General features: G+C 38.5%; 1 protein-coding gene across 2 annotated transcripts in view; it reads right to left on the bottom strand.

Moving 5' to 3' along the window:
* cobl (cordon-bleu WH2 repeat protein) overlaps nucleotides 1-13,901 on the bottom strand; it is a 41,002-nt gene that overhangs the window by 16,389 nt on the left and 10,712 nt on the right. For both annotated transcript variants that reach the window (XM_088411636.1, XM_088411637.1), the window contains 6 exons: nucleotides 12,407-12,617; nucleotides 11,144-11,372; nucleotides 10,601-10,645; nucleotides 9,524-9,612; nucleotides 9,295-9,363; nucleotides 5,214-5,402 (listed from right to left, as the gene is read on the bottom strand). In XM_088411636.1, coding sequence (XP_088267762.1) covers nucleotides 5,214-5,402; nucleotides 9,295-9,363; nucleotides 9,524-9,612; nucleotides 10,601-10,645; nucleotides 11,144-11,372; nucleotides 12,407-12,617 — 832 coding nt within the window. The remainder of the gene's footprint in view (nucleotides 1-5,213; nucleotides 5,403-9,294; nucleotides 9,364-9,523; nucleotides 9,613-10,600; nucleotides 10,646-11,143; nucleotides 11,373-12,406; nucleotides 12,618-13,901) is intronic.

Raw genomic sequence — 13,901 nt, 5'->3', positions numbered from 1 at the left:
GTAACTCAAGAGCTACTTGAGCTATTTGGGGCGAAAAACAGTCGAGATCAATTATATTTGGAAATTTCTATTTCAGAATCTAAACTGCTTCAAACAGAAAACCTTTATACTATTTTATGCATATACCATAGGGACAATGTTTTAAGTAACATTAATTTATATTTAATAATTTAGTAATGCATGTATGAACATAACTAAATAAGCTATTACTGCTCTGTCAAAAATAAAACAATAATAAAACAAGGTAGCAGGAATTAGTAACCAATCAAAATAGAGCGAGTGACAATGGTAAACACGGTACATCATCTGACGCTTTATCAACATAGCAAATGGAGATCACCACCAACATTCATGGCACTGAAACTGAATGCCGTAATAGTTTCAAAACAGTTATCATGCTATCATGCTTATTTTTATGGGGTCTGAATTGTCAGTGGTTAAATATGCAGTAAACACCAGCTAACTGTTGTCAAGTATACAGTCTATGTCTACTTAGGTACTCTGAATGTTCATATATGATATGATTTTGGAAACATTTATTTTGGAACATTTTAACCTCTAAGTGCCACAAGTGTGTGTGTGTGTGTGTGCGCGTGTGTGTGCGTGTGTGTGTGTGTGAAAAGAGAGAGAGAGAGAGAGAGAGAGAGAGAGAGAGAGAAAGAGAGAGAGAGAGAGAAACCTTAAAGCTGTGAAACTGTGAAGAGTGAACTATCAAGTAATTTAATCCAAGTGGAGTTTTGGCAAGTTTCTGAGTATTCAATTCACAATGCCAACATTCCTCTTAAATTTTCCAACAACAAACTTTATAATGTCTGGCAGCAACACAATTAATTTGAGGAAGGACTTCTTTGCATCACCATCATTCATTCTGTAAGTGTGACGTATTGTATTTATGATAGGAAACATAGAGCAGGGCTTATATGAAAGGCACTCCTGCTAAATGACATTTTTTAATGTTGAACAATATTGATCACAGGAGGGGCAGGCCACTGATAGATGGGTTGTCAGCTGGGATAAAAGCAAAAATCATGTAGAAGCGCAAACATAATCTAAAAACGTGTTTGTGTGACCTGCCTTACGACATCAGAAGCAAGCACACAATGATAGAAAAATTGTAAAATTACTGTATATCTGGTGGCATGCAACAGTGGTACAACATGCTGCTCGTACTTGCCTTTTAAATCTAAGCTACGAGGGAGAGGAGGTAAGCTACAAGGGAAAGGAGCCTGGAGGGAGAGCATGAGGTTGAAGGACCGGTTGGTCTTCTTGAAGTCAATTATCCATGATTCAATGTGAAGGACTACGGCATGTTTCAACAACGTAGCATGTCTTTCTAAGAAAACCCAATTACTGCTGAATTCAACCCTTCAATATAGAACACTGACAACATGTCTGGAGCCGCATGTAGTGTTTCATCATGCAACAGGACAAGGCGGGGTAGATGAATGCGAGACTGGGTTTTTGCCAGCACGATGAGGTTCACCCGTGGACTCCATGAACTCACTGCATGGCATGCTATGTAAATCCAAATGCCCCCCAACCGGTTGTCTTTCTCCCTTCATGGTCCCCCAATCCTCTGCCTCACTTGCATTCATACATACATGAATACTGTCACATACCAGTGGATGTGGGTCAAAGTTGAAGCTGAACTGGATGACTGACTTTCCAATGAAGACAAATGTTGTGTATGTAGAACACGCACATGCATGTGTGGACTCCTGTTTGTGAACGTTCCCTGCGGAGCGCAACATATGCCGGCAAAATGCATGCAAGCAATGATGTTCTTGTTGCCTCTTAAGCAGGACATTGTTAAAGTTGTGATTGAAACTGACCGACTATGTCTTATCACATTCAAGGTCACAACATTGCAATTGCCAAAAACAATTCAAAATTAGGAGTTCACAGCATACTTGATTTGCATGTTTCACCTTTTGCACATGACATGTTATGGCGTTCACAGAACAGTATCTCAGAAGCAACACATGAGAACATGGGTGGGTTATAAAAGGGAATGTGCTTTTATGCAAAAGCGATTAGAGGGCCCTGACAGGACAGTTTGGCATGTCTATTAAATTTTCCACTCTATGGTTTGAGCAGCAAAGGGCCCCATGTTGAAGCATGTTGATCAGATAGGACCACCCATGGAGGTTTCAACCTGGTGGCGTGACCATTCATCACTTGTTTTGAGGCACTTTTGATGGGTGAGGGGCTTTGTACCAAGGCAACTTGACAGCGCTTATATGGAACGTGAAATGGAGTGTGCGCATGTATGACACAGGCTTACAGTGTAAACCTTATACATGTGTACACCAGCATGCATGGCTATGGCCATATAAACATACTATGTCACCTCAGCTCTGTTTACAGATGCAGAATTGACCACTGTGGGACAAGAAGCATGAACACACATCTAACAATTGAGCTAGAGTGTAGCATGAAGAAAATGCGGCATACACACAGGCAAGAAAGTTTCATGCAGAACAACAAATGTGTAGCAGACAAGGAATTAAAATGTATTCACCTCTGTGCTGTTATAGTGCCATTTTAAATGATGCGTTATTAAATCCCAAAAAAGGTGAGAGGTTGAAATAAAAAATACTTGAGGACTGAGCTGACAGAAGATAAATCCCTCTATCAGGATGCAGCCTACCCAGTCATGAATATTTAGGCAGCATTATGGTTTTCTAAAATTAAAACATAACCGTGGGTCAGGCAGATAGTAGCCGGCAACCACAACTCTTATGAGTACAGTGAATATAACGGTCTACACATCACTGTGCAAATGTCAGGTTTATGTATCATATTATAAACTATGTCAGGTTTAGAAAATGTAACAATATTTGCCCAAGATAAATAATTTCAAAACATAACATTCTTCATGCGTGTGTGTGTTGACGCAAGGATGAGGGGAGACCTTCTCAGGGAAGGACTTTTTGAGGCAGAGTACAAAACAACTGAGGCAAAGTGGTTGTAGAAGTTTCCATACCCTCAAATAACCTGAGATTCAGCAGTGTTCAAAATTAACTAATTGCAGTTCATTTTAATGGGACACACATACAACAAGTGCCTCTGACTAATCTCAACTAAGTTCCTCTAGAATGGTTTTCCTGAAAGTAGATCTCAAGAACTACCAACCTATAGACATTTACTTCCAAAACAATCTGTCTGAATTTCCATATTTTTTTTACATTTTGTCAAGAACATTGCTACAGAACAGTTATTGCAGTATATATTCTTGACACCCAGAGGCAGACACCCCCCCCCCCCCCCCCCCCCCCCCCAGGGCTATTAACCCACCGAATAACAACAAAACATGAACACACTGAAAATAACAACGGAACTTATTAATATGCATCAATTGAAGCAGCACTCACAATTTCCTTGTATACTTGTGTACAATGACAATAAAGGCATTCTATTATATTCTTTTCTCATTGCTGACAGACTTGATATGAGTAAACATGAACTAGTGTGTTTGTGAAATGTGAATTAAACAGCAAAAATCTGCCTGTTTTTATCCATATCGGAGCTTGTCAAATTTGCCACTTGCTGTCGAATGAAGATGAAGACATGACCAAACCCAAGAGACAAGTGAGCCGTGAATGGTCCTTTGTTTACCTGAATCCTTTTATATTTTGTGTTGACTGGCAATATTCCCGCACTTTCCCACTGGATTACACAGTGAAAATGACGGACTGGAATATTGTGTTGGTCCTTGTCTCCCATTTCTGAAAAGCTAACCTTTAAGCTTAGTGGTTTCGCAGCCAAATGATGCATACTATACATTAAAAGATAAAGGAGTGAGATTTAATACTTGTAAATACACATGTATCACAGTGGAAAACCCTAAATTGTGACCTACAAAAGAGCAGCAGTTTACAAAGTTTATGAGATGACATCAACGGTTCAATCAGTACAATAGTTACATCATGTGTTTCCATCACTCTTGTATTAAGTCAAACTTAAAGGACAGTCATGTATGTACACTGTGAGAAAATAAATGCATTAAATTTGTGCCTGTAAGGGTCCAATGGCTGTTCACTGGGGCAGTACCCTCAAAGGTACATCTATTAGGGTATATCCATTAACCAGCATACACATTGGAACCCTTAATATTAAATGCAAACTTATTAAAAAATAAAATGGCTATCCTTCACTGCTCTTTGTGAGCGTTACCTCATTTAGATATTTCACACAGCCAAGAGAATGTCAAAGTACAGTATCACTAAAATTTCTTCAAAACATCAAAACTACTAAAGTGAGTTAAAGAAAATTAAGAGTAAATATGTAGATAAATCACACAGTATAGTCATGAACAGCTAGTCCAAGATGGTGGTCACTGGTGTTTTCTAGGTCTGCTATACCCATTTGCCAGCTAATCACTGAGCACCGCCGGCCTATACAGATTTTAACCAATTATTACAGGTATGCAAGAATGAGCAAACGAGAGTGCGTCACATCGACTTGGGTGGGAGGAGGTGGGCTTATATTATTAAAGTACAAAAACTAACAAGGTAGTTCTGTCAAATCATACGATAGTTATAATAATAATATTAAAAGTAATTCTCCCGCCCAAATCCGTGTTGACGCACTCTCATTTGCCCTTTCCGGGTGAACACAGGGCAAACGAGAGCGTGTCAACAGATTGACATACAAGCAATCTCATTGGATACCAAGCTTCCAATCAATGTGCTTTTACAAGCTCTGATTGGCTGGTTTTGTGGCACAAACGTAACGTGTGTGCAGAACTGAGTGCACGCAGAGGACGACTTGAACAAGCGAGAGATCGATGTTGAGCAAGGGAGGGAGGAGTATCGCGAGTGAGAGCGAGATGTTGAGCAAGAGAGGGCTATCGCGGGCAAGCAAAAACTAATTTTGAGCGAGCAACTTCTTTTTCTGTGTTCAAAATCCATCGCCGCTTGCTCACTCTTATCATTACGCGCTCAATAGTTTTTTCCTGCGCTCAAAATCTGTTTTCGCTCGCTCCATTTTATTTTCTACGCTCGAAATGTTTTTTTGCGCGCTCACAATTGTGGCACAAATATAACGCCATGGGTTATCACAAAATAATATTCCCTCCCCTTTTTTTTTTTTACATTAAAACTCACTTTTCCCGGAACCCATCTTACAATTTCATAATTCTTGGTGCCTTATACTGAGGCTGAAGGAGCGTTGACAACCAGACTAAGCATTTCAGACTCATATTCACGCACCTGATGTCCCTCCAAATTACTGTGTTCCATTGAGAAAGTCAGTCCACCAGGAGTTGGTGGTGCTGGTGCCCTCCTCTTCTTGGTGTCACCCTTTGGTGATGTCTTGTAAACATTCATGAATGAATGAGACTGGCCCAAGGTACTAAGTTGATCCTCTTTGCTGGGAACAACTTGGACTGCTGAAAGAGCCTAGGAATATAAAAAAGGTGTCAAATTAACCTTCCATATATCCATCTGAAAACACAAACACAAGAAACTAAGATTTATCTTTTGAAATAAATGTTGTGTTCTAGGGTGGTATCACGTTCTACTAACAAAGCCAATATAGCGACCTGAGTGTACCTGAGAACAAATACTTGACCTCGGAAAAACATGTTCTGTACATTACTTTGGGATTGAATGATTGCTTTATCCATTGCTTTGAATCAGGTGAGTTGGGAGGACAGAAACCTCAAAAACCTGAATAAGAACGGCCCTCCAGGACTGGGTTTGGACATGCCTGGTCTAGATCTTTTATTTGCTCAGATTGATTTAGGTATACATTAATATATAATACGTTAATATATAAACACATTGAAGCCTTGAACGGCTATTTAACTCATGACATATAAGTGTTAAGAAAAGATGTGTCAACATTTTCATGTGTTGACAGGTTTCAGCAGAATGTGAACTTGTGTGTTCAGTCATACCGACACATCCCAAATTCTTTAAATAAGAACAAAGTCCAGAAAGACATAAATTATGAATTATGCTCACTGTGCAGTCTGATTGACAGAGAAAGGAAATTTGGAGGTGGGTATGTGTCAAACGGAGTCTGAAAGAACAAAAATGAATAATACAAGTGAAGCCTTGATGCAACTTCCATTTGGACCTTTAAAAAAAAAATGTTCCCACCTCAACACAAACATATTGTTCAAAGTGATCTGAACTCTGCTTGACTTTTTCACCTGCTCTTTACTTCCTCACTCTGTGGTAAACAACTGGAAATGTGTCAAGAGATAGAAAACATACAGTGCATCCGGAAGTATTCACAGCGCTTGAGTCTTTCCACATTTTGTCATGCTGCAACATAATTCCAAACCGTATTTGAAGAGAATTTTAGAGAATAACCGTAAGTTATTCTCTAACACACAATACCCCATTATTGCAATGTGAAACATGCTTTTTAAAACTTATTTACATTTTCTGAATAGATTAAAAAATAGAAAAGTAAGAAATCACATTTATATAAGTTTTCACCGCCTTTGTCATGAAGCTAAAAATTGAGCTCAGGTGCATACATTTTCCACCGATCAATCTGGAGATGGTTCAATAGCTTAATTTGGGTCCACCTATTATAAAATCAATTTATTGGAGATGATTTGGAAAAACACACCCTTGTCTATACAAAGTCCTACAGCTGACCGTGCATGTCAGAGCACAGACACCAAACATGAATTCAAAGGAATTGTCTGTAAACTTACAAGAAAGGAATGTCTTGAGGCACAAATCTGGGGGAGGACACAAAAAAAATCTGCTGCTTTGAAGGTTCCAATGAGCCGAGTGTCCTCCATTACTCGTAAACGGAAGATGTTTGGAACTACCAGGACTCTACCAAGAGTTGGCCGTCTGTCCTAAACTCAACGATCGGGGGAGAGTGGCCTTTGTCAGGGAGATGACCAAGAATCCAATGGCACCCAGTCAGAGCTCTAGCATTCCTCTGTGTAGGGAAGAAAACCTTCCAGAGGGACAACCAACTCTGCAGCAATCGACCAATCAGGCCTGTATGGTCAAGTGGCCAGACTAAAGTCACTACTTCATAAAAGGACTATGGCAAACCAACTGGAATTTGCCCATGGCACCCAAATGACAGACCATGATTAAGAAAATTCTATGGTCTGATGAGACAAAGATTGAAATCTTTGGTGTGCATATCAGGCGTCATGTTTGGAGGAAAACACAGACATTTCCCATCCAACCTGCTGGATCTTGAGAATTACTGTAAAGATGAATGAGCAAAACTGCCTAGATTGTGGCATTATATTGAAAAATACTTGAGGCTGTAATTGCTGCCAAAGGTGGATCAACAAAGCATGAAGCAAAGGCAGTGAATACTTACTGTAAATGTCATTTCTTATGTTTGTTTTAAATAAATTTAGAAAAAGTACAAAGAAATAAAACAAATAAACATTTATCACACCGTCATTATGGAGTATTAAGTGTAACATTTTCAACTAAGGTATTATTTTAATAACAGTTTTGAATGAGATTGTAACATGACAAAATGTGTAAAAAGTTAAGTGCTGTGAATACTTTCTGGATGCATTGGAACTGTGGAAATGCGCCACTGCATTTGGGAGGCATCCATTCTCGAAATGTTAAGGTCTAACTCAAATCAACCCTGGTACAACCTTAAACAATTTGCAGTAGGAGCCATCCATTGTCCCTTTGGAAGGGCAACTGGACCAAACCGGCCAAATGGTAACCAGCTGTATGAGGCGAATTTGAAGGTTACAGCTATTCAAACATTTAACAATGTAACGTCTAGCCATGCTTTCTGAGAAAATCTAAAACGGGGTCCAGCATGAGACTGTGTGAGATTTTTAAGCTCAGACACAGAGGCACAAATATGCTTACACGGTTAGGCCCCCTAATGAACAATTACAGATAAAATGATGGGCTTTTAGTGCAGCAGTAGCCAAGCTCGAGTAATATGATGCCTTTTTGCCATAGGCCTGTGTGTGTGCGTCGTGTGCACATGTGTGCGTGTGATTGTGCACAAAGGTGTTGGTCAAAAAAGATAACTATCTGAATTTAAAAAAAATATAAAGTTCCCACACCCCAGATTTCAATCACTTTTCACAATTTCACTGAATAATTCAATATATGTGAAAAATGGCAAATCATTCAAAAGTTGTTTGTTTCTTATTGCCATTTCTGGATGGAAATAGTACATTAAAAACGATATAACTGATGAGATAATGTGATGTTAAAACCAAGACTAAGATACTACTTTCAAGTCAAGTTTAAAATGTCTGATATTACAAACGGACAAGCATGACGATACGGTTGCAAAAGTGTGAACACGCTTAGGTTTGTGCTTCCCGGTGAAGAAAGACTGTGGTTATTTTCTGCCCTCTACAGGACACCGGGATAATGCATCATGTCATCGTTGTCATGTTTTAGAGAAACCTTATAAAATTAATAGTATCCTTAATGAATAGCCGCAGACATTTACGGCTGCACACTCCATTTTCCATTCCCAATCAGTTTTCTAAGTAATTTTATTCAAGAGATAAGTTTAAGACGATGTCTGTTGGTCAGTTAACGTAACATAAAAAGGCAGCACACCCCTAAAGACTGGTTAGCACATCCACCTCACAGTTCAGAGGTCCCGTTCAATTCCAGGTCCGGTCTTACTGTGAGAAGTTTGTATGTTCTCCCCGTGCCCGCGTAGGCTTTCTCCGGGCACTCATGTTTCCTCCCAAATTCCGCAAAACATGCATGAACAGTAAACTGGACCTGCTAAATTGTCCTTAGGTGTGAGTGTGAATGGTTGATTGCTTTGTGTGCCCTGCAATTGTCTGGCAACCAGTTGAGAATCGCTTGTAAGGTACCTGCACGCCAGCGACCCTAGCGAGGGTAAGAAGCTATAAAAAAAAAATATGAATGGATAGATGGATATTTAAAAAAGGTTTAAAAAGTTTAAAAAAGGTTCTAAAAATAAACTATGCAAAATAAATGAGAAAAATATTTTTATTGATAAAATAATGGATAGATATGGATTTAATAAGTACTTGGTAGGTGCGTGACAAGTGCTATTTTACATGAAAGAAACTCATCACTTAAACCAAAAACTACTTTTTCTAATCTCACCTCAATAAACCATTTTCATTCGATTGTATTATTACAATCACTGGCTTCACCCCATTTTATTTGCATACACAGACTTCATTGAGCAATGGGTATTATCTACGATTTTCTTTATGTTGTGTCGAAGAAGGTCCGCAAAATGGCTCAGATGATAATACAGATAATACAGATAATAGAAATTGCTGATACTGTGTGAAAGTTCAAGAAAATTCACAAAAGCAACACTTACTGCTGTCAAGTCATCATTTTCAAATATTTTATCAGTAGTGTCATCCATGCCCAAAGATGTGGTCTCTGTCTGCAAAAAAAATACACAGCAAACATGCAAAATCCCACTTTTAAGCCATGCACTACCTAGCCTAGATAAATGAGAATGCATACATTTAAAAAAACAAAACCACAATTTCAAAAAATTAGTACGTCGGAGTGTTAACCAATGAATTAGTGTTCAGTCTCACCTTGGATTTCCTCCTACCAAACTGGAATAAACCCAAAAGGCCTTTCTTAGACCCCCTGTCCAAACTGTTGGTGCTCGAGCAGATGGTGTCTGGGAAAACAAAGGCACCACGGCATTATCAAATATCAAATAACACTGGGGTGAAATTTGAAAAGCCTCACCGTGGATAAGGGGATATTAGAAAGAAAAAAAAAAAAACTTCATTCACCAGTTATAATATAATATAATATAATATAATATAATATAATATAATATAATATAATATAATATAATATAATATAATATAATATAATATAATATAATATAATATAATATAATACAACAAATACAATACAATACGATATATTACATAGTATGTTGACTGTCTACAAGTACACCCACAATAAATATTTTGCGGTACATGATATTTGCACTATACTATTAGCACCATTGTTTCTGTTGTTTTATTGCTATCTATTGGCACTTTTATTTGTGGTAAAAATAATACTATACATATGACAATTAAACTCTTGAATCTTAAATGACTAACAACAGAGCATAACTACGCTGCAACATTTTTTAATCAGCAGAGGGCGTCACAGGTTTATTTTTCAACTGGTTTCTTGGCGCACTTCACAAAGGCCATATGGGCAACTACAACTTGCTCCGATTTGTACATCTTTCCCAAAGTGAGATGTGGTCGACGAGAAATAATTTGGAATTGAAAGCCAGTGATATGGTAACCAACATTCTCTACAGATTAGCAACCAGGGTAGCATGGCACATGGGCTGCAGCAAATTATCCCTAAATTATTTGTGCATAAATTTTTGTTTACTAATTACAAATATCTTTGTTCATCCATCTATGTGAGCAATGAATAGTGACAGGCAGAACAATATGACAGAAGAGCCCATTCAAACGACAAAATTAGTCATGTTTGTTGTGTGGCTTTCCATGAGATTAATTCCATGTAAAATTGGTGCCTTGGCTCAATAGAGGTTGGGGAACACGTTTTACAGTCTACACTCCAGAAAGAAAACTCGGCTGGTGAGCAAGCTGCATTTTGTTAGGATATTCATTGTTACGGTTGACCATTACCTGAATAGTTTAGAGCTGGGCTGGTAGCCATTTTAGGCTGCAGAACTAGAAAAAAGAAATGAAGAAAAAAGCTTTAGTAGCAAATCGATACAGCTATCTAGTTATTGATCTTTACTGAGGCTCTCCTGGGGTAATTCTCAGATCACAAATTTCAGGCTAACTGTGCACAACAGGATGGCTTTTCAAAAATATGCAGGTAAGCCTTAATCAGAGATGGGCAGTCCACCACGCCTGATGGACGGTACTTTTGTCCATCAGTGACGGATTATTATTATAATTTTTGAATAAACTACGGCACAGCAAAAATTTGTATAATGCCCACCTCGTGGTGACAAAGTGATGATGGAAACATGGGTAATATATAATGATGGACTGACGATTACAGTTTGGTTCAGCTTGAAAAAGGGGCTGATGATGATGGAAGGGGTCACAGGGCTGCTGTAAAGCTGCTCCAAGACAGCGACCAATACTGACTGGATGGATAACCCTCCTGCATACTCATTCATAATCGCTTAAAAAATCATTAATGAGGTCAACATTTACCTAGACTGTGGTCATGAGCATAGAGCTCCTTGATTCCCAGCTGTGTTAAAGATTGATCCAATGGTAACCTTTGGCGACTGATGTTGTCCCGAAGGAGCTGGACGCATGTAGGGTCAAACTCGCACTTTTCACAGATGACCGGGATCAAGGCCTGGAGTGGTACCAAAGGGTTGACCCGTACCACTGCCTTCTGGTTGCCGTGATAGTTCACCATCAAACGCACTGTTTTCTGACAGAGAGAGAAGAGTGTCAATAAGAAATACATACATTGATAGTTGACGAGCGATTGTGGTCAGAATTTTCTGGACTTGATAGCCAATTTAAAAAAAAAAAAAAAAAAAACATAACTCCCTGGGCTGCATGCATTTTACAATAGTTGTGACAATGAAAAATGTGGGTATGCTTGGTGAAACTGTATAACCAGTATGATATATGATAGAGTAATACAGTGTACATACATAATATAAATAAAATATAATTAGGCAGATCATTGTGTACAATAACTACATGAAATATTTTAAAAAGAAAATCTACTATTTTTCAGTATTTTTTTTAAACGAATTAACTTGCATGAAGCAAAGGCGTCTAAGTCCTTGCGTTCAAGTCCTAGCGGTCCAAGTGTTACACATAATTATCTGGTGCAAAGTCATATTTGAATATTCACTCTAGACACATTTTTAGTATAATATTACTGAATTACACCATGATCATTGGTTGATATGAAAGTAAATTAGAGATTGAGATAGTGTCTGTCTCTGGCCTTAACCAGTAGAGATTAACATGGAGTGAGAGCAAGTACTGAGTTCTGAGAGGGGTAGAGAAATAATGCATGGTAACCAAAGGCAAGACTTTCATAAAATATTCAAACAGTGGGTGAAGAGGCATAGCGAGTAAGGAAAGAGAGGGATACAATAAGGAAACACACAAAAAAAGAATAAAATAAAAAAAAAAAACATGCTGCAGCAAAATTCTATCTTACCATGGAGCTTTATCAGACTTGCTTTCTGCCAGGGTCAGATGCGAAAGGTGGATTTGGGGAATATATAATAGAGGGCTTTATCATAACCAGCTATTCACATAATAGTAACAAAGTTCACTTTCTAACAACATTTTCATGTTAATCACTCCATAAAGAGCCAGGTGAATAGATACATAATAAAAGACACTAGCACACAAACCAACACTCACAGAACATGTACTTTTAGGCACAAAACATCATCCAACAATTGGAATCCGTCATAAGAATTGTCTACACTTATTCACCTCAGGGACTTTTGGTGCCAGTCTGCGCACCACTTTCTCTTCGCAGGCTTTCTCCTTGACGAGGACACAGGCCACATTGAGGGAGCCCAGCAAATGGTTGGGCTTGTACCCCAAAGAGTGGCCTTCCGGTGACAACAGCTCCAGGGTGTGCAGTGCTGGATTTAGATGGTAGCGGCAACACAGGTCAACCAGCAAGTCCATCAGCGGCTTACTGAGGGACGGAAGAAAGAGTGAAGGTAGGGAGGGGAGGATGCGTTGAAAGTGAAAGACAGAGAAGAAGTGGGTGGTCAGGAGGGAGGGAGGGAGTTAGGAATAACCACGGATGAGACGAAAGGAGAAGATTAGGTTACAAAGCCAGTTTTGCTTTTAGTTGTGGTAAATTCATACCAACGAGCTCAAACGGACACTCTTTTACCAGTCTTAATTTTTAGAAACAACGCATGTCCATTAAATAGAAGGAGCTGATATCTTAGTTTCGGTTAAATGCAAAGCTACATCTCGACTGCACGATTCATTGTAAATAGCTGATTCCTTGAGAGCAAAAGGCAATTAGTGGATGTACAAGTGCTTTGAAATCATGTCATTTCAGCATCAATTTTAATGGAGGATGTTCAACTTACAGGACAAAGGCAAAAAGACAGAAAGACGAAACTCTGAAACAGCATTTTCAGTGATGATCTGCAGCCGTCTCTAAGTGTTTGTGCAAAACAGATGATATGCCCAAATAACATAAAATACAATAAAATAAAATAAAGAAACCAAGAACGCGAGAGCTTCTCATAATTCCGACTCTTTTCTTGAAATGATTTTCCACAAATTTTCCAGGCCTTTTTCATTTGTTACAGTGCCGCATACTATACATGCAGATTATGAAAGCATAAACCAAGTCGCATTGACGGATCATTTTTGAAGGAAAGTCCGCCGTCCATTAGGGGGCAGTGTTTCAGTGCATTGTCTCTTGGTCTATTATGGAGTATTATTCTTCAATTTTAATTACCAACCTGTTGATTATTCAATGAATCCGATTTTAAAGGGCCTGAATCATGGAAGTTCAAACTTTTGGAGATTTTAACATGTTACAATATTTATTTATCAACCTAACCTGTGATTTCCTTTCATTAATGCATTTCTAAGCATTCGTTGCTTATTCTGCACACTCACCAAAAGATCCCACCCGAACAGATAACACAGATGACCATCCATCCATCAATTTCCTATATCTTATTCTCACTAGGGTCACTGGCTTGCTGGTGCGTATTCCAGCTGTCTACGGGCAATAGGCAGGTAACACCCTGATCTGGTTGCCAGCCAATCAAAAATGTAATTTATATGCATATACTATGCACTGCGGAAAGTTTAAAATAATGATATTGGCCCTTTAAAAAAATCTCAAACCTTCATTCAACAACAGGACATGTTCAGGACATTTTCAAATTGACAGCGCAGAAAATAAAAACAAACTTTTAAATTATTTGATTGCTGGCTTCATCCATAA

The sequence above is a fragment of the Hippichthys cyanospilos genome, chromosome 3 (assembly GCF_059441005.1).
Source record: "Hippichthys cyanospilos isolate Australia breed blue-spotted pipefish chromosome 3, RoL_Hcya_1.0, whole genome shotgun sequence".
Classification (NCBI taxonomy): Eukaryota; Metazoa; Chordata; class Actinopteri; order Syngnathiformes; family Syngnathidae; genus Hippichthys; species Hippichthys cyanospilos.
This window is presented reverse-complemented; position numbering and strand designations above follow the sequence as displayed.